The 24,461-nt window shown below is 44.2% G+C and overlaps 1 protein-coding gene across 1 annotated transcript in view; it reads right to left on the bottom strand.

Annotated features, from left to right (window-relative positions):
* LOC139256444 (terminal uridylyltransferase 7-like) overlaps positions 1-17,756 on the bottom strand; it is a 122,130-nt gene extending 104,374 nt beyond the window's left edge. The window contains exons 1-2 of the mRNA XM_070874223.1: positions 17,625-17,756; positions 51-591 (exon numbers count right to left, since the gene is read on the bottom strand). Coding sequence (XP_070730324.1) covers positions 51-567 — 517 coding nt within the window. The 5' untranslated portion in view covers positions 568-591; positions 17,625-17,756. The remainder of the gene's footprint in view (positions 1-50; positions 592-17,624) is intronic.
* Positions 17,757-24,461: the final 6,705 nt, after the last annotated feature.

Genomic DNA, 24,461 nt, shown 5'->3' with positions numbered 1-24,461 from the left:
ACTGGAAAGGAAGAAATAATTAATATAAATGATCCTAAAAAGAAACATACCTTCCGTTTGCTTTCCAAACATTTCATCATTTCCATATTCCTTATGAAGCTGTCTTCTAGCATTCCTGACTTTATCACCACTACTTTGAGTCTTGCTGTTCCATTCTGTTTTATTGTACTCATTGTCCTTTGCTGGAGACTTATACTTCAACTCAAAAGCATTGTCCCTCCATTTCCTCTCTGTGTTCTGAACTGGGGAACCCTGCTGCTCACCAGATATCTTCTTTCTACCTTTTTCCTTGCGCCCATCGTTGGACCGTGTCCCTGCGCTGTAACCTGCTCTTATGACTGCACATGGACTGCTCATGATGACTTGAGCACCCTTCCTTGGACTTGTACCATAGTTCTCTTGCACTTCCCTTTGCTTTTGGGTTTCTGTTCTTTTATTAAAACCTTTTGAGTAGTTTCCAGGTGTAAAATGATTTTCTTGGTGCAGAGTACTCCTCCATGTGTTAGTTTCGTCCTTGCCGATGACCACCTCTTTGCTTCTTCTGGAAAAACTAGGCCTTTCCTCCATTTCAGTTCATTAAAATGCAAGAGTCTGCAATTTGAGAATAAGCAAAAATAAAGTTAATTTGGATTTCTCTGTAAAATAAACAATTTTAACATTTTCTTCCCACTCTCCACACCACTGACTCCTGCTACAATACACGTTCACGAGCAGTGGTCACATAAGAACATAAGAAATAGGAACAGGAGTAGGCCATTTGGCCCCTCGAGCCTGCTCCACCATTTAATAAGATCATGGCTGATCTGATCTTGGGCTCAGCTCCACTTCCCTGCCTGCCCCCATGACCCTTCACTCCCTTATTGCACAAAAATCTGTCTATCTCCACCTTAAATATATTCAGTGACCCAGCCTCCACAGCTCTCTGGGGCAGGGAATTCCACAGATTTACGACCCTCAGAGAAAAAATTCCTCCTCACCTCAGTTCTAAATGGGCGATCCCTTATTCTGAAACTATGCCCCCTAGTTCAAGATTCCCCTACATCCTCTCTGCATCTACCTTGTCGAGTCACCTCAGTATCTTATATGTTTTAATAAGATCACCTCTCATTCTTGTAAACTCCAACGGGTATAGGCCCAACCTGCTCAACCTTTCGTCATAAGTCAATCTCCGGAATCAACCCAGTGAACCTTCTCTGGACTGCCTCCAATGCAAGTATACCCCTCCTTAAATAAGGAGACCAAAACTGTATGCAGTACTCCGGGTGTGGACTCACCAATACCCTGTACAGTTGTAGCAGGACTTCCCTGCTTTTATACTACATCCCCCTTGCGATAAAGACCAACATTCCATTTGCCTTCCTGATTACTTGCTGTACCTGCTTACTAACTTTTTGTGCTTCATGCACAAAGATGCCCAGGTCCTTGTCCTGTACTGCAGCATTTTGTAATTTCTCTCCATTTAGATAATCATTTGCTTTTTTATTTTTCCTACCAAAGTGGATAACCTCACACTTTCCCATATTATACTCCATCTGCCAAATGTTTGTCCACTCACTTAGCCTGTCTATATCCCTTTGCAGATTTTGTGTATCCTCCTCACAATTTGCTTTCCCATCTATCTTTGTAGCATCAACAAACTTGGCTACATTACACTCGGTCCCTTCATCCAAGTCATTAATATAGATTGTAAATAGTTGAGGCCCCAGCACCGATCCCTGTGGCACCCCACTAGTTACTGTTTGCCAACTGGAAAAAGACCCATTTATCCCGACACTCTGTTTTCAGTTAGTTAGCCAATCTGCTATCCATGCTAATATATTACCCCCAACCCAGTGAGCTCTTATCTTGTGCAGTAACCTTTTATGTGGCACCTTATCGAATGCCTTCTGGAAATCCAAATACACCACATCTACTGGTTCTCCCTTATCCACCCTGCTCGTTACATCCTCAAAAAATTCCAGGAAATGTGTCAAACATGATTTCTCTTTCATAAAACCATGCTGACTCTGCTTGACTGTATTATGCTTTTCCAAGTGTCCTGCTACTGCTTCCTTAATAATGGATTCCAGCATTTTCCCAATGACAGATGTTAGGCTAACTGGTCTATAGTTTCCTGCTTTCTGTCTGCCTCCTATTTTAAATTACATTTGCTGTTTTCCAATCCGCTGGGACCTCTCCAGAATCCAGGGAATTTTGGTAGATTACAACCAATGCATCTACTATCTCTGCAGCCACTTCTTTTAAGACTCTAGTATGCAAGCAATCAGGTTCAGGGGATTTATTTTACCGAGTACTTTTTCTTCAGTGATAGTTTCATGTTCCTCCCTCTCTATAGCCCCTTGATTATCTATTATTGAGATATTTTAGTGTCTCTTACAATGAAAACCAATACAAAATATTTTTTCAAAATTTCTGCTATTTCCTTGTTCCCCATTATTAATTCCCCAATCACATCCTCTAAGGGACCAACATTTACTTTAGCTAGTCTCTTCCTTTTTATATTCCTGTAGAAGCTCTTACCCTTTGCTCGCTCGTCCAAATCGGTATTCTTTATGTGTTCGCCTGTACAGTGACTGTCAGCAGATTATTTGACTGTGGGGATTATCACAGTTGAACTTTACTCACCTGATGCCCACACGTGCTCTTTCCGTAGGAGTCAGTGGACAGCAATCGGGGTGGAAATTATGCCCGAGTTCTTCCCGTTCCTAGCCAAAGTGCCAAGACCAATTGTAGAACAAAGCTTTTTCAACTATATAAATTTAATCAGCACAAGATGCTTAGAAACATAGAAACATAGAAAATAGGTGCAGGAATAGGCCATTCGGCCCTTCTAGCCTGCACCGCCATTCAATGAGTTCATGGCTGAACATTCAACTTCAGTACCCCATTCCTGCTTTCTCGCCATACCCCTTGATCCCCCTAGTAGTAAGGACCTCATCTAACTCCTTTTTGAATATATTTAATGAATTGGCCTCAACAACTTTCTGTGGTAGAGAATTCCACAGGTTCACCACTCTCTGGGTGAAGAAGTTCCTCCGCATCTCGGTCCTAAATGGCTTACCCCTTATCCTTAGACTGTGACCTCTGGTTCTGGACTTCCCCAACATTGGGAACATTCTTCCTGCATCTAACCTGTCTAACCCCGTCAGAATTTTAAATGTTTCTATGAGGTCCCCTCTCATTCTTCTGAACTCCAGTGAATACAAGCCCAGTTGATCCAGTCTTTCTTGATAGGTCAGTCCCGCCATCTCGGGAATCAGTCTGGTGAACCTTCGCTGCACTCCCTCAATAGCAAGAATGTCCTTCCTCAGGTTAGGAGACCAAAACTGTACACAATACTCCAGGTGTGGCCTCACCAATGCCCTGTACAACTGTAGCAACACCTCCCTGCCCCTGTACTCAAATCCCCTTGCTATGAAGGCCAACATGCCATTTGCTTTCTTAACCGCCTGCTGCACCTGCATGCCAACCTTCAATGACTGATGTACCATGACACCCAGGTCTCTTTGCACCTCCCCTTTTCCTAATCTGTCACCATTCAGATAATAGTCTGTCTCTCTGTTTTTACCACCAAAGTGGATAACCTCACATTTATCAACATTATACTTCATCTGCCATGCATTTGCCCACTCACCTAACCTATCCAAGTCGCTCTGCAGCCTCACAGCATCCTCCTCGCAGCTCACACTGCCACCCAACTTAGTGTCATCCGCAAATTTGGAGATACTACATTTAATCCCCTCATCTAAATCATTAATGTACAGTGTAAACAGCTGGGGCCCCAGCACAGAACCTTGCGGTACCCCACTAGTCACTGCCTGCCATTCTGAAAAGTACCCATTTACTCCTACTCTTTGCTTCCTGTCTGACAACCAGTTCTCAATCCACGTCAGCACACTACTCCCAATCCCATGTGCTTTAACTTTGCTCTTAATAAATACGGAAATAGCGGAATCAACTAATTTGTTGCAATATACTAAGAACACAGCCCCTCTAGTCTGTTCCTCCACTCAGTTAGATCATGGCAGACCTATACCTTAACTCCATCTATCCGCTTTGGTTCCGTAACCCTTAATACCCTTGGCTAGCAAAAATCTTTCAATCTCAGTTTTGAAATTTTCAATTAATCAAGCCTCAACAGCTTTTTGGGGAAAGCGTTCCAGATTTTGACTACCCTTTGTGTGAAGAAGTGCTTCCTGACATCACCCCGGAGTGGCTCAGCTCTAATTTTAAGATTATGCCCCCATGTTTTGGATTCCGCCACCAGAGGAAATAGTTTCTATCTACCCTCTCAACTCCTTTAATCACCTTAAACACCTCATTTATGTTCCTCCTTCATCATCTATATTTAAGGGAATACAAGCCTGGTCTTTGCAACCTGTCCTCATAATTTAACCCTTTTAGCCTCAGTATCATCCTGGTGAATCTTTGTTGCCTCTATTCCAAGGCCAATATATCCTTCCTGAGGTACGGTGTCCAGACTGAATGCAGTATTCCAAACCCCTTGAGGTAAAGGCCAATATTCCATTAGCCTTTTAAATTATTTTATTACCTGTCCACTAGCTTTTAGCGATTTCAGTCCTTGGACCCCTAACTTTCTCTGCTCCTCCACAGTTCCTAGCTACTCACCATATGAAAATACTCTGATCTATCTTTCTGTATGGAGTCAAAAGTCGCTTTTGGTCCTTTTGCCAATCATCTTAAATCTGTGTCCTCCAATTACCGACCCTTCTGCCTCTGTAAACAGTTTCTCCTTATTTACTCTATTAAAACCATTTATGATTTTGAACACCTCAATCAAATCTCCTCTTAACCATCTCTACTCTGAGGAGAATCATCCCAGCTACTCCAATCTCTCCACGTAACTGAAGTCCCCCCTTCCTGGCACCATTCTAGTAAATCTCTTCTGCACCCTCTCCAAGAACCTTCACATCTTTCACAGGTACAAAAAATAATTTAAAAGGTTCAGGTGAGCAGCAATTTAAAAAGTCAAAAAATAAAGAGAAGGCAATAGAGCAGGGTTGCACTGGGGGAAATGAAAACCAGAGCATGACATGAAGGGATAGAAATCATAATGTGTAATCTTAAATGTGTATTAGAAAGTGGGGTCAAAGCTGGAAAAAATGGTAAAAAAACAAGTTTAAAAGCTCTTTAGCTGAATGCACACAACATTTGTAACAAAAAAGATGAGTTGACGACACAAATAGATAAAAATGGATACGATCTGATAGCCATTACAGAGACATGGTTGCAAGGTGACCAGGACTGGGAATTAAATATTCAGGGGTATTTGACAATTCGGAAGGACAGGCAGAAAAGAAAAGGAGGTGGGGTAGCTCTGCTAATAAAGGATGAGATCAGTGTGTTAGTGAGAAATGATATTGGCTCAGAAGATCAAGATGTTGAATCAGTTTGGGTGGAGATAAGAAATAATAAGGGGAAAAAGTCGCTGGTGGGCATCGTCTATAGGCCCCTTAACAGTAGCTATATTGTTGGATGGAGTATAAATCAAGAAATAATGGAGGCTTGTAAAAAAGGAAAGGCAATAACCATGGGCGATTTTAACCTTCATATTGATTGGACAAAGCAAATTGGCCAGGGCAGCCTTGAGGAAGAGTTCAGAGAGTGTATCCGGGATTGTTTCCTTCAACAGTACGTTGCAGAACCAACCAAAGAGCATGCTATTTTAGATCTAGTACTGTGTAATGAGACAGGATTAATAAACAATCTCCTAGTAAAGGATCCTCTTGGAATGAATAACCACAGTATGGTTGAATTTCAAATTCAGTTGGAGAACGAGAAAGTTGGATCTCAAACCAGTGTCCTAAGCTTAAATAAAGGAGACTACAAAGGTATGAAGGCAGAGTTGTCTAAAGTGGACTGGGAAAACAGATTAAAGAGTGGAACGCTTGATGAGTAGTGGCAAACAATTAGGGAGGTATTTCATAACTCTCAACAAAAATATATTCCAATGAGAAGGAAAGACTGCAAGAGAAGGGATAACCATCTGTGGCTAACTAAGGAAATAAAGGATGGTATCAAATTGAAAACAAGGGCATACCAAGTGGCCAAGACTAGTGGGAGGCCAGAGGATTGGGAAACTTTTAAAAGCCAGCAAACAATAAATAAAAACATAATAAAGAGGGGGAAGATAGATTATGAAAGTAAACTAGCACGGAATATAAAAACAGATACTAAGAGTTTCTACATAAAAAGGAAAAGAGTGGCTAAAGTAAATGTTGGTCCCTTAGAGGATAAGACTGGGGAATTAATAATGGGGATCAGGGAAATGGCAGAGACCTTGAACAAATATTTTGTATCAGTCTTCACGGTAGAAGACACTAAAAACATCCCAATAGTGGATACTCAAGGGGCTACAGGGCTCTCGACAAGGTGGATGCAGAGAGGATATTTCCACTCATTGGGGAAACTAGAACTAGGGGGCATAGCCTCAGAATAAGGGGCCGCCCATTTAAAACTGAGATGAGAAGGAATTTCTTCTCTCAGAGAGTTGTAAATCTGTCGAATTATCTGCCCCAGGGAGCTGTGGAGGCTGGGTCATTGAATATATTTAAGGCAGAGATAGAGAGATTTTTGAGCGATAAGGGAATAAAGGGTTATGGGGAGCGGGCAGGGAAGTGGAGCTGAGTCCATGATCAGATCAGCCATGATCTTATTGAATGGCAGATCAGGCTCGAGGGGCCAAATGGCCTACTCCTGCTCCTATTTCTTATGTTCTTAAAGTTTGAATTCAGAATTGGACACTATATTCCAGCTGAGGCCTAACCAGTTTTATGAAGGTTTAGTATAACTTCTTTGCTTTTGTACACTATTCCTCTATTCTTAAGCCAAGGATCCTCTATGTTTTTTAAAACAGCCTTCTCAACTTGTCCTGACACCTTCAATGATCTGTGTACATGCATCCCCAGGTCTCTCTGTTCCTGTACCCCCTTTAAAATTGTACCATTTAGTTTATATTGCCCCTCCTCATTCTTCCAGCCAAAATATATTACATCATACTTGTGTGTTAAATTTAATCTACAATGTGGCTGCCCATTTCACCAGTCTGTCTATGTCCTCCTGAAGTCTGTTACAATCTTCCTTATTGGTTACTACATTTGAGTTTCATATCATCTGCAAACTTTGAAATTATAACCTGTAAACCCAAATCCACGTCATTAATACATCAAAGAGTCGTGGTCTTAATACCGACCCCTGGGGAACACCACTGTATACCTCCCTCCAGTCTGAAAAATAACCATTCACCACTACTCTCTGCTTTCTGTCCTTTTCAATAAGTTTCAATAAGATTACCTCTCATTCTTCTGAATTCCAATGAGTAGAGGCCCAACCTCCTCAAATTTTCCTCATAAGTCAACCCCCTCATCTCCAGAATCAATCTAGTGAACCTTCTCTGAACTGCCTCCAAAGCAAGTTTATCCTTTTGTAAATATGGAAACCAAAACTGCACGCAGTATTCCAGGTGTGGCCTCACGAATACCTTATATAGCTGTAGCAAGACGTCCCTGCTTTTATACTCCATTCCCTTTGCAATAAAGACCAAGATATTATTGGCCTTCCTGATCACTTGCTGTACCTACATACTAACCTTTTGTGTTTCATGCACATGTACTCCCAGGTCCTGCTGTATTACAGCATTTTGCAATTTTTGTCCATTTAAATAATAACTTGCTCTTTGATTATTTTCTCACACTTTCCAACATTATACTCCATCTGCCAAATTTTTGCCCACTCACTTAGCTTGTCTATGTCCTTTTGCACATTTTTTGTGTCCTCCTCACACATTGCTTTTCCTCCCATCTTTGTATTGTCAGCAAACTTGGCTACGTTACACTCGGTCCCTTCTTCAAAGTCGTTAATATAGATTGTAAATAGTTGGGGTCCCAGCACTGATCCCTGCGGCACGCCACTGGTTACCGATTGCCAACCCGAGAATGAACCATTTATCCTGACTCTTTGTTCTCTGTTAATTAGCCAATCCTCTATCCATGCTAATATATTACCCCCAACCCCGTGAAGTCCTGTTCCAACTGTACAAGGCGTTGGTAAGACCACACCTGGAGTACTGCATATAGTTTTGGTCTCCTTATTTAAGGAAGGATATACTTGCATTGGAGGCAGTTCAGAGAAGGTTTACGAGGTTGATTCCTGAGATGAAGAAAGGTTGAGCAATTTGGGCCTATACTCCTTGGAGTTTAGAAGAATGACAAGTGATCTTATTGAAACATATAAGATTCTGAGGGGGCTTGACAGGGTCGATGCAGAGATGATGTTTCCCCTTATGGGGGAATCTAGAATTGGGGGCATAGTTTCAGAATAACGGGTCGCCCATTTCAAACAAAAATGAGGAGGAATTTCTTCTCTGAGGTCGTTAATCTTTGGAATTCTCTACCCCAGAGAGCTGTGGAGGCTGAGTCTTTGAATATATTTAAGGTGGAGATCGACAGATTTTTGAATGATAAAGGGAGTCAAGGGTTATGGGGAGCAGGTGGGGAAGTGGAGTTGAGGCCAGGATCAGATCAGCCATGATATTGAATGGTGGAGCAGGCTAGACTTACCATGAACAGTGGTACATGGGTGACTCAATTTAAACATCCAACTTAACAGAGAGCTGCCTCTAGCATTCTTCCTCGTAGATGAGCGCTTGAAGACAAGTCTTTCTATTAAACAGCAATAAACTTGTTTTTGCAAAAGTCTGATCCTGTTCTGCTCTGCCAAAACTTCTGTACCTGAGCCCACCAATTCTTTCTCCTTCCTTGGCTACTCATTCAAACTGAATCTGATGATATGCAACCTCATTGCCCTATAAGACCATGAACTGAGTTTCAAATCCCATATCCGATCCAACAAGACCAACTATTTCCAGCATTTCCTCTCCTCCCCTACCCATCCCATCATCATCATCAACATAGGCAGTCCCTCGAAGCGAGGATGACTTGCTTCCACACCAAAAAGGGTTGAGCTCACAGGTATTTCAATGAAGGACCTAATATTCCAGATCCCGAACTACAGGGTGGAAGATGCCTGTGCTTGGATTTTTTTAACGTGTTGTGGTCGTTGCACACCAGCCACCACACGGGCTTGACAGAGCTAGGTCTTGGTCCAGTGGCAAGGATTACCCAAGTCGACTGGAGACCAGTTCTGCTGCACAGACCGAGCGCGCACACATATCGCAGTGTGGGCTGGCCCGTGCTGCCCCTGGGCCCTTGCTTCTTCTGGGCCCCAGATTCACTCCTCTCCTGAGTCGTGTCACTTCCCTCTACGGATTCTTGCCGTTCCTTCGCCCCTCCTGTTGTGCCTGCCCGCACTGCAATCAGTGACCTGGCTTCATAGCCATCGCCCTCCAATGGCCCGGCAGCTGATGGTCTTGCTGGGATCACCCTGTGTGTAAAGGTCCACAATACCAGTGAGCTTTATATCCAGCCTCCTCGCTCTCTCCATTTAGGGCCCAGTGTTAAGTGTACGGCAAGCGTTTTGTGTGAGGTGCCAGGCCCTCAAGGTGGGCACTGTCGCTGAAACCCTCATTTATGCCTTAAGTGCCCCAAGAATCAATTCCTCCAACACTTTCTTTGCCAGGCTCTTGCGTTTCACCCAATATACATAACTTCTTCAAAACTTTGCCACCAGCCTCCTGTCTTGTACTAAGCCCAGCTTTTTTTATCATCCTTTTCCTGGCCAACCTCCACTGGCTCCTAATCTCCCAACACATTGAATGCATAATCCTCAGCTTTGTCCCTTGCTACTTTTGAGACCTCCTCCAGCACCATGTGCCAGCATGTGCACTCCAATCCTGTGACTCTGGCCTCCTTTGCAAGATCCCTTCCCAAGCCCTTCTTTCAGTGGAAGTGCCTTCAGCCGTTTTGCCCCACACTCTAGAACTGTCTCCCTAAAGCCACCCTTCTTTCTATTTCTCTTGCCTCACAAAAACACAACATAAAAATTAGGAGCAGGAGTAGGCCATTTGGCCCCTCGGGCCTGCTCCACCATTCAATAAGCCCATGGCTGATCATCTACCTCAACTCCACTTTCCTGCACTATCCCCATATCCTTTGATTGCCATAATATTCAAAAATCTATCGATCTCAGTCTTGAATATACTCAACAACTGAGCCTCCACAGCCCTCTAGGGTAAAGAACCGAGTGTAACGTAGCCAAGTTTGCTGACGATACAAAGATGGGAGGAAAAGCAATATGTGAGGAGGAAACAAAAAATCTGCAAAAAGACAGACAGGCTAGGTGAGTGGTCAAAAATTTGCTAGATGGAGTATAATGTTGGAAAGTGTGAGGTCATGCACATTGGCAGAAAAAAAATCAAAGAGCAAGTTATTATTTAAATGGAGAAAGATTGCAAAGTGTTGCAGTACAACAGGACCTGAGGGTACTTGTGCATGAAACACACAAAAGGTTAGTATGCAGGTACAAGTAGTCTTAGAATAGGAGCAGGAGATGGCCACACGGCCCCTTGAGCCCACTCCACCATTTAATACGATCATGGCTGATCCCATCACGGACTCAGATACACTTCCCTGCCTGCTCTCCATAACCCCTTATTCCCTTATCGTTTAAGAAATTGTCTATCTCCGTCTTAAATTTATTCAATGTTCCAGATTCCACAGCTCTCTGAGGCAGCAAATTCCACAGATTCACAACCCTCAGAAGAAATTTCTCCTCATCTCAGTTTTAAATGGGCGGCCCTTTATTCTAAGATTATGCCCTCCAGTTCTAGTCTCCCATATCAGCGGAAACATCCTTTCTGCATCCACCTTGTTAAGCCCCCTCATAATCTTATATGTTCGATAAGATCACCTCTCATTCTTCTGAATTCCAATGAGTAGAGGTCCAACCTACTCAACCTTTCCTCATAAGTCAACCCCCTCATCTCTGGAATCAACCTAGTGAACCTTCTCTGAACAGCCTCCAAAGCAAGTGTATCCTTTCGTAAATAGGGAAACCAAAACTGCATGCAGTATTCCAGGTGTGGCCTCACCAATACCTTATATAGCTGCAGTAAGACTTCCCTGCTTTTATACTCCATCCCCTTTGCAATAGAGGCCAAGATACCATTGGCCTTCCTGATCACGTGCTGTACCTTTGTGCTTCATGCACAAATACCCCCAGGTCCCGCTGTACTGTGGCACTTTGCAATCTTTCTCCATTTAAATAATAACTTGCTCTTTGATATGTTCTGCCAAAGTGCATGACCTCACACTTTCCAACATTATACTCCATCTGCCAAATTTTTGCCCACTCACTTAGCCTGACTATGTCCTTTTGCAGATTTTTTTGTGTCCTCCTCACACATTGCTTTTCCTCCCATCTTTGTATCATCAGCAAACTTGGTTACGTTACACTCAGTCCCTTCTTCCAAGTCGTTAATGTAGATTGTAAATAGTTGGGGTCCCAGCACTGATCCCTGCGGCACCCCACTAGTTACTGGTTGCCAACCAGAGAATGAACCATTTATCCTGACTCTTTGTTCTCTGTTAGTTAGCCAATCCTCTATCCATGCTAATATATTACCCCCATGTGGGAACTCAGGGACACTTCCGGTGTCCCTGACGACTACGTGTGCGGGAAGTGTGTCCACCTCAAGCTCCTGACTGTCCGCGTTGCGGAGTTGGAGCTGAGGGTGGATTCGCTCTGGAGCATCCACGATGCTGAGAATGACGTGAGTATCACGTGTAGTGAGTTGGTCTTACCGCAGGGAAAGGGTCCACAGCCAGCTAGGGAATGGAAGACCAGCAGGAAGTGTAGTGCAAGGAAGGTAGTGCAGGGGTCCTGTGTGGTCATCCCTCTGCAAAACAGATACACTGTTTTGAGTACTGTTGAGAGGGATGACTCATCAGGGGAGGGCAGCAGCCGCCAAGTACATGGCACCGTGGCTGGCTCTGCTGCACAGGAGGGCAAAAAAAAGAGTGGGACAGCAATAGTGATAGGGGATTCAATGGTGAGGGGAATAGATAGGCGTTTCTGTGGCCGCGACCGAGACTCCAGGATGGTATGTTGCCTCCCTGGTGCAAGGGTCAAGGATGTCTCGGAGCGGGTGCAGGACATTCTGAAATGGGAGGGAGAACAGCCAGTTGTCGTGGTGCACATTGGTACCAACGACATAGGTAAAAAAAGGGATGAGGTCCTACGAAACGGATTTAAGGAGCTAGGAGCTAAATTAAAAAGTAGGACCTCAAAAGTAGTAATCTCGGGATTGCTACCAGTGCCACGTGATAGTCAGAGTAGGAATCGCAGGATAGCGCAGATGAATACGTGGCTTGAGCAGTGGTGCAGCAGGGAGGGATTCAAATTCCTGGGGCATTGGGACCGGTTCTGGGGGAGGTGGGACCAGTACAAACCGGACGGTCTGCACCTGGGCAGGACCGGAACCAATGTCCTAGGGGGAGTGTTTGCTAGTGCTGTTGGGGAGGATTTAAACTAATATGGCAGGGGGATGGGAACCAATGCAGGGAGACAGAGGGAAACAAAAAGGAGGCAAAAGCAAAAGACAGAAAGGAGATGAGGAAAGGTGGAGGGCGGAGAAACCCAAGGCAAAGAACAAAAAGGGCCACTGTACAGCAAAATTCTAAAAGGACAAAGGGTGTTAAAAAAACAAACCTGAAGGCTTTGTGTCTTAATGCAAGGAGTATCCGCAATAAGGTGGATGAATTAATTGTGCAAATAGATGTTAATAAATATGATGTGATTGGGATTACGGAGACGTGGCTCCAGGATGATCAGGGCTGGGAACTCAACATTCAGGGGTATTCAACATTCAGGAAGGATAGAATAAAAAGAAAAGGAGGTGGGGTAGCATTGCTGGTTAAAGAGGAGATTAATGCAATAGTTAGGAAAGACATTAGCTTGGATGATGTGGAATCTATATGGGTAGAGCTGCAGAACACCAAAGGGCAAAAAACGTTAGTAGGAGTTGTGTACAGACCTCCAAACAGTAATAGGGATGTTGGGGAGGGCATCAAACAGGAAATTAGGGGTGCATGCAATAAAGGTGTAGCAGTTATAATGGGTGACTTTAATATGCACATAGATTGGGCTAGCCAAACTGGAAGCAATACGATGGAGGAGGATTTCCTGGAGTGCATAAGGGATGGTTTTCGAGACCAATATGTTGAGGAACCAACTAGGGGGGAGGCCATCTTAGACTGGGTGTTGTGTAATGAGAGAGGATTAATTAGCAATCTCATTGTGCGAGGCCCCTTGGGGAAGAGTGACCATAATATGGTGGATTTCTGCATTAGGATGGAGAATGAAACAGTAAATTCAGAGACCATGGTCCAGAACTTAAAGAAGGGTAACTTTGAAGGTATGAGGCATGAATTGGCTAGGATAGATTGGCGAATGATACTTAGGGGGTTGACTGTGGATGGGCAATGGCAGACATTTAGAGACCGCATGGATGAATTACAACAATTGTACATTCCTGTCTGGCGTAAAAATAAAAAAGGGAAGGTGGCTCAACCGTGGCTATCTAGGGAAATCAGGGATAGTATTAAAGCCAAGGAAGTGGCATACAAATTGGCCAGAAATAGCAGCGAACCTGGGGACTGGGAGAAATTTAGAACTCAGCAGAGGAGGACAAAGGGTTTGATTAGGGCAGGGAAAATGGAGTACGAGAAGAAGCTTGCAGGGAACATTAAGGTGGATTGCAAAAGTTTCTATAGGTATGTAAAGAGAAAAAGGTTAGTAAAGACAAACGTAGGTCCCCTGCAGTCAGAATCAGGGGAAGTCATAACGGGGAACAAAGAAATGGCAGACCAATTGAACAAGTACTTTGGTTCGGTATTCACTAAGGAGGATGCAAACAACCTTCCGGATATAAAAGGGGTCAGAGGGTCTAGTAAGGAGGGGGAACTGAGGGAAATCTTTATTAGTCGGGAAATTGTGTTGGGGAAATTGATGGGATTGAAGGCCGATAAATCCCCAGGGCCTGATGGACTGCATCCCAGAGTACTTAAGGAGGTGGCCTTGGAAATAGCGGATGCATTGACAAGTCATTTTCCAACATTCCATTGACTCTGGATCAGTTCCTATGGAGTGGAGGGTAGCCAATGTAACCCCACTTTTTAAAAAAGGAGGGAGAGAGAAAACAGGGAATTATAGACCGGTCAGTTTGACCTCAGTAGTGGGTAAAATGATGGAATCAATTATTAAGGATGTCATAGCAGTGCATTTGGAAAGAGGTGACATGATAGGTTCAAGTCAGCATGGATTTGTGAAAGGGAAATCATGCTTGACAAATCTTCTGGAATTTTTTGAGGATGTTTCCAGTAAAGTGGACAAAGGAGAACCAGTTGATGTGGTATATTTGGACTTTCAGAAGGCTTTCGACAAGGTCCCACACAAGAGATTAATGTGCAAAGTTAAAGCACATGGGATTGGGGGTAGTGTGCTGACATGGATTGAGAACTGGTTGTCAGACAGGAAGCAAAGAGTAGGAGTAAACGGGTACTTTTCAGAATGGCAGGCAGTGACTAGTGGGGTGCCGCAAGGTTCTGTGCTGGGGCCCCAGCTGTTTACATTGTACATTAATGATTTAGACGAGGGGATTAAATGCAGTATCTCCAAATTTGCGGATGACACTAAGTTGGGTGGCAGTGTGAGCTGCGAGGAGGATGCTATTAGGCTGCAGAGTGACTTGGATAGGTTAGGTGAGTGGGCAAATGCATGGCAGATGAAGTATAATGTGGATAAATGTGAGGTTATCCACTTTGGTGGTAAAAACAGAGAGACAGACTATTATCTGAATGGTGACAGATTAGGAAAAGGGAAGGTGCAACGAGACCTGGGTGTCATGGTACATCAGTCATTGAAGGTTAGCATGCAGGTACAGCAGGCGGTTAAGAAAGCAAATGGCATGTTGGCCTTCATAGCGAGGGGATTTGAATACAGGGGCAGGGAGGTGTTGCTACAGTTGTACAGGGCCTTGGTGAGGCCACACCTGGAGTATTGTGTACAGTTTTGGTCTCCTAACTTGAGGAAGGACATTCTTGCTATTGAGGGAGTGCAGCGAAGATTCACCAGACTGATTCCCGGGATGGCGGGACTGACCTATCAAGAAAGACTGGATCAACTGGGCTTGTATTCACTGGAGTTCAGAAGAATGACAGGGGACCTCATAGAAACGTTTAAAATTCTGACGGGTTTAGACAGGTTAGATGCAGGAAGAATGTTCCCAATGTTGGGGAAGTCCAGAACCAGAGGTCACAGTCTAAGGATAAGGGGTAAGCCATTTAGGACCGAGATGAGGAGAAACTTCTTCACCCAGAGAGTGGTGAACCTGTGGAATTCTCTACCACAGAAAGTAGTTGAGGCCAATTCACGAAATATATTCAAAAGGGAGTTAGATGAAGTCCTTACTACTCGGGGGATCAAGGGTTATGGCGAGAAAGCAGGAATGGGGTACTGAAGTTTCATGTTCAGCCATGAACTCATTGAATAGCGGTGCAGGCTAGAAGGGCTGAATGGCCTGCTCCTGCACCTATTTTCTATGTTTCTATGTTTCTAACCCAGTCATGCACAAAGACCCCCAGATCTCTCTGTACTGCAGCACTTTGCAATTTTTCTCAATTTGAGTAATAATTGCTTTTCTATTATTTCTGCCAAAGTGAGTAACCTCACATTTTCCCACATTATACTTCATCTGCCAAATTTTTGCCCACTCATTTATCCCGACTCTCTGTTTTCTGTTAGTTAGCCAATCCTCTATCCATGCTAATATATTATCCCCAACCCTGTGAGCTTTTATCTTGTGCAGTAACCTCTTATATGGCACCTTACTGAATGCCTTCTGGAAATCCAAATACACCACATCCACTGGTTCCCCCTTATCCACCCTGCTCGTTACATTCTCAAAGAACTTTCGCAAATTTGTCAAACATGATTTCCCTTTCATAAAACCATGCTGACTCTGCTTGATTGAATCCTGCTTTTCCAAATGTGCCACTACTGCTTCCTTAATAATGGACTTCAGCATTTTCCCAACGATGAATGTTAAGTTAATTGGTCTGTCGGTCCCCGTTTTCGCTCTCATCTCCTTTCTTAAATAACAAGGTTACCATTACTTCCTTCCAATCCACGGGAACCTTTCTAGAATCTGTGGAATTTTGTAAGATGACAACCAATGCATCCACTATCTCTCTAGCCACCTCTTTCAAAACCCCAGGATGGTGGCCATCAGGTCCAGGGGATTTACTGGCTTTCAGTCCCATTAATTTCTTCAATACTATTTTTTTTATTTATACTAATTTCTTTCAGTTCCTCATTCTCGCTAAATCTTTAGTACTCCATTATTTCCGGGAGGTTTTTTGCATCTTCTTCCATGAATACAGGCACAAAGTATTTGTTTAATTTCTCTGCCATTTCCTTATTCCCAATATAATTTCTCCTGTCTCATCCTGTAAGGGACCCACATTTACTTTCATTAATCTTTTCCTTTCTACGTACCTAGGGAAGCTTTTATAGTTTGTTTTTATATCTTTCACTAGTTTACTCTGTCTATTTTCCCTTCCTTTATCAATTTTTTGGTCCTCCTTTGCTGAATTCTAAAATCCTCCCAATCCCCAGGCTTACTGCCTCCTTTAAAAGCCACTTCAAAACCTACCTATGCTCACTTTACTTGTTTACCTGCTATTACCAGACATCTTTTCACCTTTGTGAAAGGCGTTGGAACATTTTGCTAAAGATGCCATGTTGTTGTAGTAGTACATCACAAAAGTAGCGAGGAGAATCTTACAGGGCTCGGTCTCCTGATCCCTATACAGTAACATCTGTCGGAAATAATCTTTGTGTGGATACCGACTGAGGACAAAATTAGGTTTCGGCTGTAAAGCAGCAGCAGTCAAGTCATCTGCTGATACTCAATCAAGACTCATATACAAACAGCAGCCACATGGACAAAGTACTGGAGGGCACCCAACCAGTGCCCATGGAACTGCACCCCTACCAAATAGAAGAGACAACTGGCCAAAATTAAAAGATATGACAGTAAGAAATGCAGTAGTCCTGACATCCTGTACCTAGTCTTAAATCTTTGATTACTGGCCCCAATATTTTAAACATAGAACAGTTCTAGAAAATATATTACCAGTAAATACATGTGAAATGCGCCTAGGCTTTCCTCCCCTTACTAACTGATTTTACTTCGTACCAATGATTGGAGTCGGGCATTGAGTGAGGCAGTACTCTTGAGGCCGAGATAACCTGACCTCATCCCATCCCACGAACTCCAGCGCTCCACTGTCAAGCCTTTGCTAGCGTTTTATCCCAAACTAAATGCAGCTCTCACATCAGCTTCGGTCCTCCTTCGGCCGCACCAGTTCAAGTTCAGCGTTAAAACAAATTAACTTGCGTCGTAAGAAGTAAAGAACCGAGAGTATTTAAAATATGTGTGATCGGTGCACCGACGGTAAGAGTAGAAGCGGTCAACATCAAGGGCCCGAGCAACAAGAAGCTGCGGCTGGGCCCGGGCCTACCGCTCACACAACCGTTACCGGCCTAGCGTTTAAATCAGCCACTTCCGCTTTCTGTTCGGACAAGGCGCTGCAGCCTTTGGGGCTGGAGGTGGACTTGGGGAATGAGAGGAGGAAGAAACGAACCTGTGGCTCCAGTCCTGGTCTCGCTGCTGCTGTTACTGCCCCTTCCCCTCAGACAAACACAGAGAGAAACCCAGACACAAACCACTGCACACAATCTCCGGAGAATAGCTTTCCTTCAGTCCCAACCTCCAGAAAAACTGTCCCTGCAGGCCACCCACTAAACTGCAAGAAGGGCTGAACACAAAAAAAGCACAATGGAAAATAACTTTTATTTGACGTAAGAGATTCTAATGTACCCCATTCCTCAGTGCCAATCAGCTTTTTTGTTTGACAGTGCTGCGTTCATATTTTGTTGGATTTCAAAGTCAGCTTGGATCAGTTGGTAAACACTGTCGCTCCTGAATCAGAAGCTTGTAGATTCAAGTCCCACTCCAGGATTTGAACATATGCAGTATTATACTGATGGATTAAAGCATTGCTGAATATTTGGATGTGATCAACCCTCACCAACACATTGGTTATGGTTTCCGGTTCTAACTTTTCCTTCTCCACTATTGTTATCCTTCCCAAGATTGCCACTTCTCTCCAAATACTGTTGTTATCTTTCCAAGATGTCCACTGTCTAATACTGTAACCATTTTCCTCCTGGTGCTGTTAATATTATTCCAAGGTCAGCCTGCCCTTCCCAAAGTATATCCCATGTAGATACATGCAAGATACCATATGATCTCATGAACTCACCAATAATTTTTGAGACATCCGGCAATAGTCAGACAATTTTTTTAACCTACGCTGAAAATGCACAATTAAAAATATGGTTTTCTATCTATACTCTAATAAATCCAGCAATTCACTTAAGTGACTTAACAGAAAGTTTGATCAATTTGATTTGAAGTCATTGGCAATCTTGACTTGACAAACAGAATTTCATGGAGAAATCAAAACCAACAACTATTTATTTGCATGTTAAAAGCATGTAAAGTACATCTATATAATTTATTTGTATTCATTCACAGGATGTGGGTGTAGCTGGCAAGGCCAGCATTTGTTGCCCATCCCTAATTGCCCTTGAGTAGGTGGCAGTTCTTCTTGAACCATGTGGGGCAGTTCTGGTTGGGTTGCGAATGCTGTGGTGTTTACAGCGTGCCTGTTTTTTTTTTAAGCAGGTTTCCCACCTGGAAGCCAAGCTAATTGACAAGCTTGGCTCCCTCTCTGGCGGGGAACGCTGCAGAAGAGGCCATAACCCAGGAGCAGATAGCTTTCATGCTCACTGGGCTGGAGATTGCGAGGTTGGGAGAGTGGGTACAGTGTGGTTTGGAGGGTTGGGGGTGATCACGGGGGGATGGAGAGAGATCGAGGGTTATCGGGGGGGGGCTAACAGCGGGGAGGGAAGCAGGTTAGGTTGGGGGGCCGGGATTGGGGGAAGTACTCCTGCTCCTCCTGGCCCACAAGTAGTGATGGAAAGATATTTACCTCTTCCAAACAGCAGTCCTTGCCTCCCTTTATCTGCTGGGTTTCCAGAGGCTCGGGAAACCCAGCTGGCCAGCATTGTGCTGGAAGGGAGTTAAAATCTGAGGCACACAGCTGCATTAACATATTTAAATGAGCCACCCACCTCCTGGGAGCTGGTTGGTTGCCTGCCCCACATCCCGCTTCCGTTAAAACCAAATGTGGGCAGGTTTGAGGTCGGTTGGGTTCAGGTTTAAGATTTAAAAAATTTTAACGCCCACCTGACCCAAACCCACCTGTTTGAGGATTAAAATTACCGCCAATGTGTTAGAAGACTACAAATATGTCATTTCTTATCTGAAAATATGTCATTTCTTTGTTAAATAGACTGAAGTAAAGTGAGTAAAATTGCCATCTTACATGTCTGGATTTTGTTTCTTCGTTAGCTGTTTAACTTGATTGATTCCTAACAGGGTGAATTACAATACATGTGTCATTCAGATTGGTTAATGATGAAATTGAAGAGGTGTATTTGAGATTCCAAGGATATATAAGATGTTGTTTTGACACAAAAATCTTAATGTAGTATTATTAAGTAAGAGGTAGTAGTAGAATCGAACATTTCAGTGTATAACTAAGTCCCTGTCAATGGCAGAAGGTACATCTCTGGAAAGTTAGTTCTCATCCCACAAACATAGAACATACAAATAATGACGAACAGGAAAAGACCCTCTGATCCATCAGCCTGTCTGACACAATTGAAATGCCTTGCACCCCACCCAAAATCATGTGATCCTCTGGGAGAGGCGAAAAACCAGATTTAAAAACCCAGGCCAATATGGGGAATGAAAATCTTGAAAATTCCTCTCCCCCTGCAACAATCAAAATTAGTCCAGATCATGCTGGACCTGATAATTCTATACAGTACCAACGTTTTGTACAAGATAGTCTTCACCCCAGCCAGAAACAGGTCACTCTTGCTTGGAGGAATTCAGCGAATCATCATCTACTGCACGAGCGCAGCAGCCTATTCCAGAGGTCACCTACTCTATGGGAAAAGAACCACTGCCTGATATCTAACATGGATCTGCTTTTATCCAACTTAAAATTGTGACCCCGGTCCTCCCTAACTTATTTAGTTGGAACATCTTACTGGTTTTGTTGATTGCTGCATGCATTGGTTGGACATGTTGAGCATCAAATCTACTAAAATTCCTAGGTCACTTTCAGCTTCATTCTTAGCTCAAACTGCACTGCACATGCACCAGATGCCATATTGGGTTGGGGGACTTTTAGTCGCCCAGGGCAACCACCTGAAACAGACATAACTCTATGCTATGACTTATATCACTGGCACAATCCTAAAATACAAGAGCATGAGGCTACTGTCAATGTGATAGTGTTGGCCAGCAGTAACTTAGAATGTTTAGACTTGACACTTACTGGAACTAAAAGTGAATCTTATATAAAAGGAATCAGCTTAACATCTATTGAATTGTCCTTGTGAGCTTTAACTACATAATGCTGCAGTATCTGTAGGTAATTAAGAAATGACATGGCTATATATATATATAGGTTTTGGCAATGTTGTTTAGATGTTTAAACCACTCGAGTCAATCTGTGATTTGCAAACAGCCCCTCGAAGGGAACGCTTGTCGGAGGTTTACTTTCACTTTTCATTTCCCATAAATACCCCTCCCATCTATGTGAGTCATTGTGTACTGCAGTCCAATGACGACACGAAGGCTGATATTTGACTCTTGTTTTGTAAGAGAAAGTATTTCTTAAAATTTTCCTGCAGCATTCTATTTATCAGCTAAGACCCGAACTACCCTTGATCTCGCATTAATGCTTTTAGCTCGTGTGCTATCTGAAGATATTCCTTATTTGTCGCTCTGCAACAGCTGATCCAGTTAAGATCCGAAAGTCTTTACTTCCTTTATCTTAAGCAAACAGAAGCAATGTCGTCACATTATAAAACTCTATTTTTGATTTGTCAAATATATTGTTCTGAAGTCAACAGCTGCACGGTGTGGTGCGTTTTTAAGGGCCTTTCTGATCTGTATGTATCGGCAGATTGTTCAGCGAAATATAAAAGTGCAGTGTATTTAACGGATACCTACAATCGGCCGAGCTGCTCCGCTGGTATGAAGCAAATACAATGAAAAGGGTCTATAGTATAAGCAACCCCGCAGATACCGCCCTCCGGTGTAAAAGTGGATTGCTGTAAATTCAACAGACGAAAACAGCGCAAATTACTTTGTCTTCCACTCATACTAAAAATAAACTGCAATGTATGAAAATAGTTATTTCGTAAAATAACACCTTTTGTACATTAAAATATGTAAGAGTTAGAAAACAAAAACCCTTCCAAGAAAACGGCACAGACACGATGGGCAGAATGGTCTCATTCTGTGCCGTAAATTTCTGATTCTGTGAGAAATAAACCCCTTGTGTCAGCTGTGGCTCAGTGGTCGCACTTTCCCCTGAGTCAGAAGTGGGTTCTCGTCCCACTCCAGATACTTGCGCACAAATTCCAAGCTGACGCAGAGTTGCTAACTTTGGTTGAAGGCATTGCTGGGGTTTGATCATGTGACCATGTGATGCCGCGTGGCATCTATAAATGCTATTGCATATACCTTGTAAAGGTGGGGTTGCCTATTTTTGCGCCAGCAGCTGTTCTGTGACAAGTTCCAAAGAGGAAACCGAGGGCGGAGGGTTGATTTGCAGAGGGAAAACCAGAGGTGGGAGGAACTTTGATTCCACCAATAACTATTGGTAAATTGCACTGGTAATTAATAGTGGTAACACTCATATTCCCCTCATAACCAACAGTAATACAATAACCCACTGATAGTTTATATATAAAACTGGCAGTAATGGGTGTAATGCCCCAATATCCTATCTGTAACTAGTAGTAATTCTATAAACTGCTGATATTCATGCTAAAACCATGACCAAAATCCCCCTGCACTGCACAAGATGTGGTAACGCACCCCAGTCAATGCCACTTTTATCTGGCTCAATCTCTGCTCTCCCTCCCTATCTCCTTCGATTCTGATGTCTGCCTTAGCTCAGTGGTAGCTCTCTCGCTTCATGGTTCTAGACCCATTCCAGAGACTGAAGCAAAACATCTAAGCTGACACACCAGTGCACCAGAGGGAGTGCTGCATTGTTGGAGGTGCCATCATTTTTAAAAGAAAAGCAAGGGAGGAAATAGCAGAGGGTCTGACCATAATTTTCCAATCCTCTCTGGCTACAGATGTGGTCCTGTAGGGCTGCTAACAATTGCACCATTGTTTAGAAAGGGATAGACCGAATAATTACAGGCCAGTCAACTTAACCTTGGTGGTGGGAAAATTATTGGAAAAAATTCTGAGGGACAGTATTAATTGTCATTTAGGAAGGTACAGATTAATCAAGGACTGCCAGTATGGATTTGTTAAGGGAATGTCATGCGCGATTAACTTAATTGAATTTTTTGAGGCGGTAACATGGAGGGTCAATGAGGTTAACGCATTTTATGTAGTCTACATGAATTTTATCAAGGCTCATGACGAGGTCCCACATAATCAACTGATCAGAAAAATAAAAGCGCATGGGATCCAAGGGAATCCAAAATTGGCTCAGTGCCAAGAAGCAAAGGGTAATGGTTGACAGATGTTTTTGTGACTAGAAAGTTGTTTCCAGTGAGGGTCCACAGGGTTCAGTACTAGGTCCCTTGCTTTTTGTGGCATATATCCATGATTTAGACTTCAATATAGGGGGCATGATTTAGAAGTTTTCAGATGATACAAAAATTAGCCATGTGGTTGATAGTGAGGAATATAGCTGTAGACTGCAGGAAGATATCAATGGACTGGTCAGGTGCCAGAAAAATGACAAAAATGTAATTAAATCCAGAGAAGTATGAGGTAATGCATTTAGAGAGGGCTAACAAGGCAAGGGAATACATAATAAATGTTAGAATACAGAGAATTGTAGAGGAACAGAGGGACCTTGGAGTGCACGTCCATAGAACCCTGAAGGTAGCAGACAGGTAGATAAGGTGGTTAAAACGCATACGAGATACCTCCTTTATTAACCGAGGCATAGAATATAAGAGCAGGGAGATTATGCTAGAACTATATAAAGCACTAGTTAGGCCACAGCTAGAGCACTGCACACAGTTCCAGTCATCACTTTACAGGAAAGATGTGATTGCACCCGACTGGGTACAGAGGAGATTCATGAGGTTTTTGCCAGGGTTGGAGAATTTTCGTTATGAGGAAAGACTGTCAAGGCTGGGATTGTTTTCTTTGGAACAGAGAAGGCTTAGGTGAGATTTGATTAAGTGTATAAAATTATGAAGTAACTATTTGTCCTTGCTCTCCCTTCTGCATGCACAGAAGCGAGAGTTAGGACAAATATCACCGACTCCGCCCCCCCAGCCCCCCACGCAATTCTCACTAACCCTTTTCTGCGCATGCGTCCAATACTACGTTGCCTACAATTCATCCAGCAGTAGCCGAACGCATCCGCCGAACCCCAAGCGGGCTGCGGGCCCTGAGCCATCCGCAGTGGCCACAAGCGTCTGCTTGTGTGGGAAGGGCGGGGGGGGGGAGAGGGAGAGCTTAGGGAGAGAGAGAGAGAGAGCCTGGCGGAGGGAGGGGGGAGGGAGAGAGCTTGGGGAGAGAGAGAGAGCCTGGCGGGAGGGGGGGGGAAAGAGAGAGAGAGAGAGAGCTTGGGGAGAGAGAGAGAGCCTGGCGGGAGGGGGGGGGGGGAAAGAGAGAGAGAGAGAGAGCTTGGGGAGAGAGAGAGCCTGGCAGGAGGTGGGGGGGGGAGAGAGAGTTTGGGGAGAGAGAGAGCCTGGGAGGAGGGGGGAGGGAGAGAGAGAGGGAGAGCTTAGGGAGAGAGAGAGAGCCTGGCGGGAGGAGAGGGGGGGAGAGAGAGAGAGAGAGAGTTTGGGGAGAGAGAGAGAGCCTGGGAGGAAGGGGGAGGGAGAGAGAGAGGGAGAGCTTGGGGAGAGAGAGAGAGCCTGGCGGGAGGTGGGGGGGAGGGGGAGAGAGAGAGAGAGAGAGTTTGGGGAGAGAGAGAGAACCTGGGAGGAAGGGGGAGGGAGAGAGAGAGGGAGAGCTTGGGGAGGAGAGAGAGAGAGCATGGCGGGAGGTGTGGGGGGGGGGGCGCAGAGAGAGAGAGAGTCTGTGGGGGGGGGGAGAGAGAGAGCCGGGGGGAAGGGGGAGGAGAGAGAGAGAGAGAGCGAGCCGGTGGGGGGCGGGGGAGAGAGCCTGGTTGGGGGGCGGGGGACGAGAGAGAGAGCCCGGGGGGAGGGGGGAGAGAGAGAGGCCGGGGGCAAGGGGGAGGAGAGAGAGAGAGCGAGCGAGCCGGTGGGGGGCGGGGGTGAGAGAGCCTGGTTGGGGGGGGGGCGGGGGAAGAGAGAGAGAGCTTTGGGAGGGGGGGGGGTGGGAT

This window comes from Pristiophorus japonicus, unplaced genomic scaffold (genome assembly GCF_044704955.1).
Source record: "Pristiophorus japonicus isolate sPriJap1 unplaced genomic scaffold, sPriJap1.hap1 HAP1_SCAFFOLD_725, whole genome shotgun sequence".
In the NCBI taxonomy this organism is placed as follows: domain Eukaryota; kingdom Metazoa; phylum Chordata; class Chondrichthyes; family Pristiophoridae; genus Pristiophorus; species Pristiophorus japonicus.
This window is presented reverse-complemented; position numbering and strand designations above follow the sequence as displayed.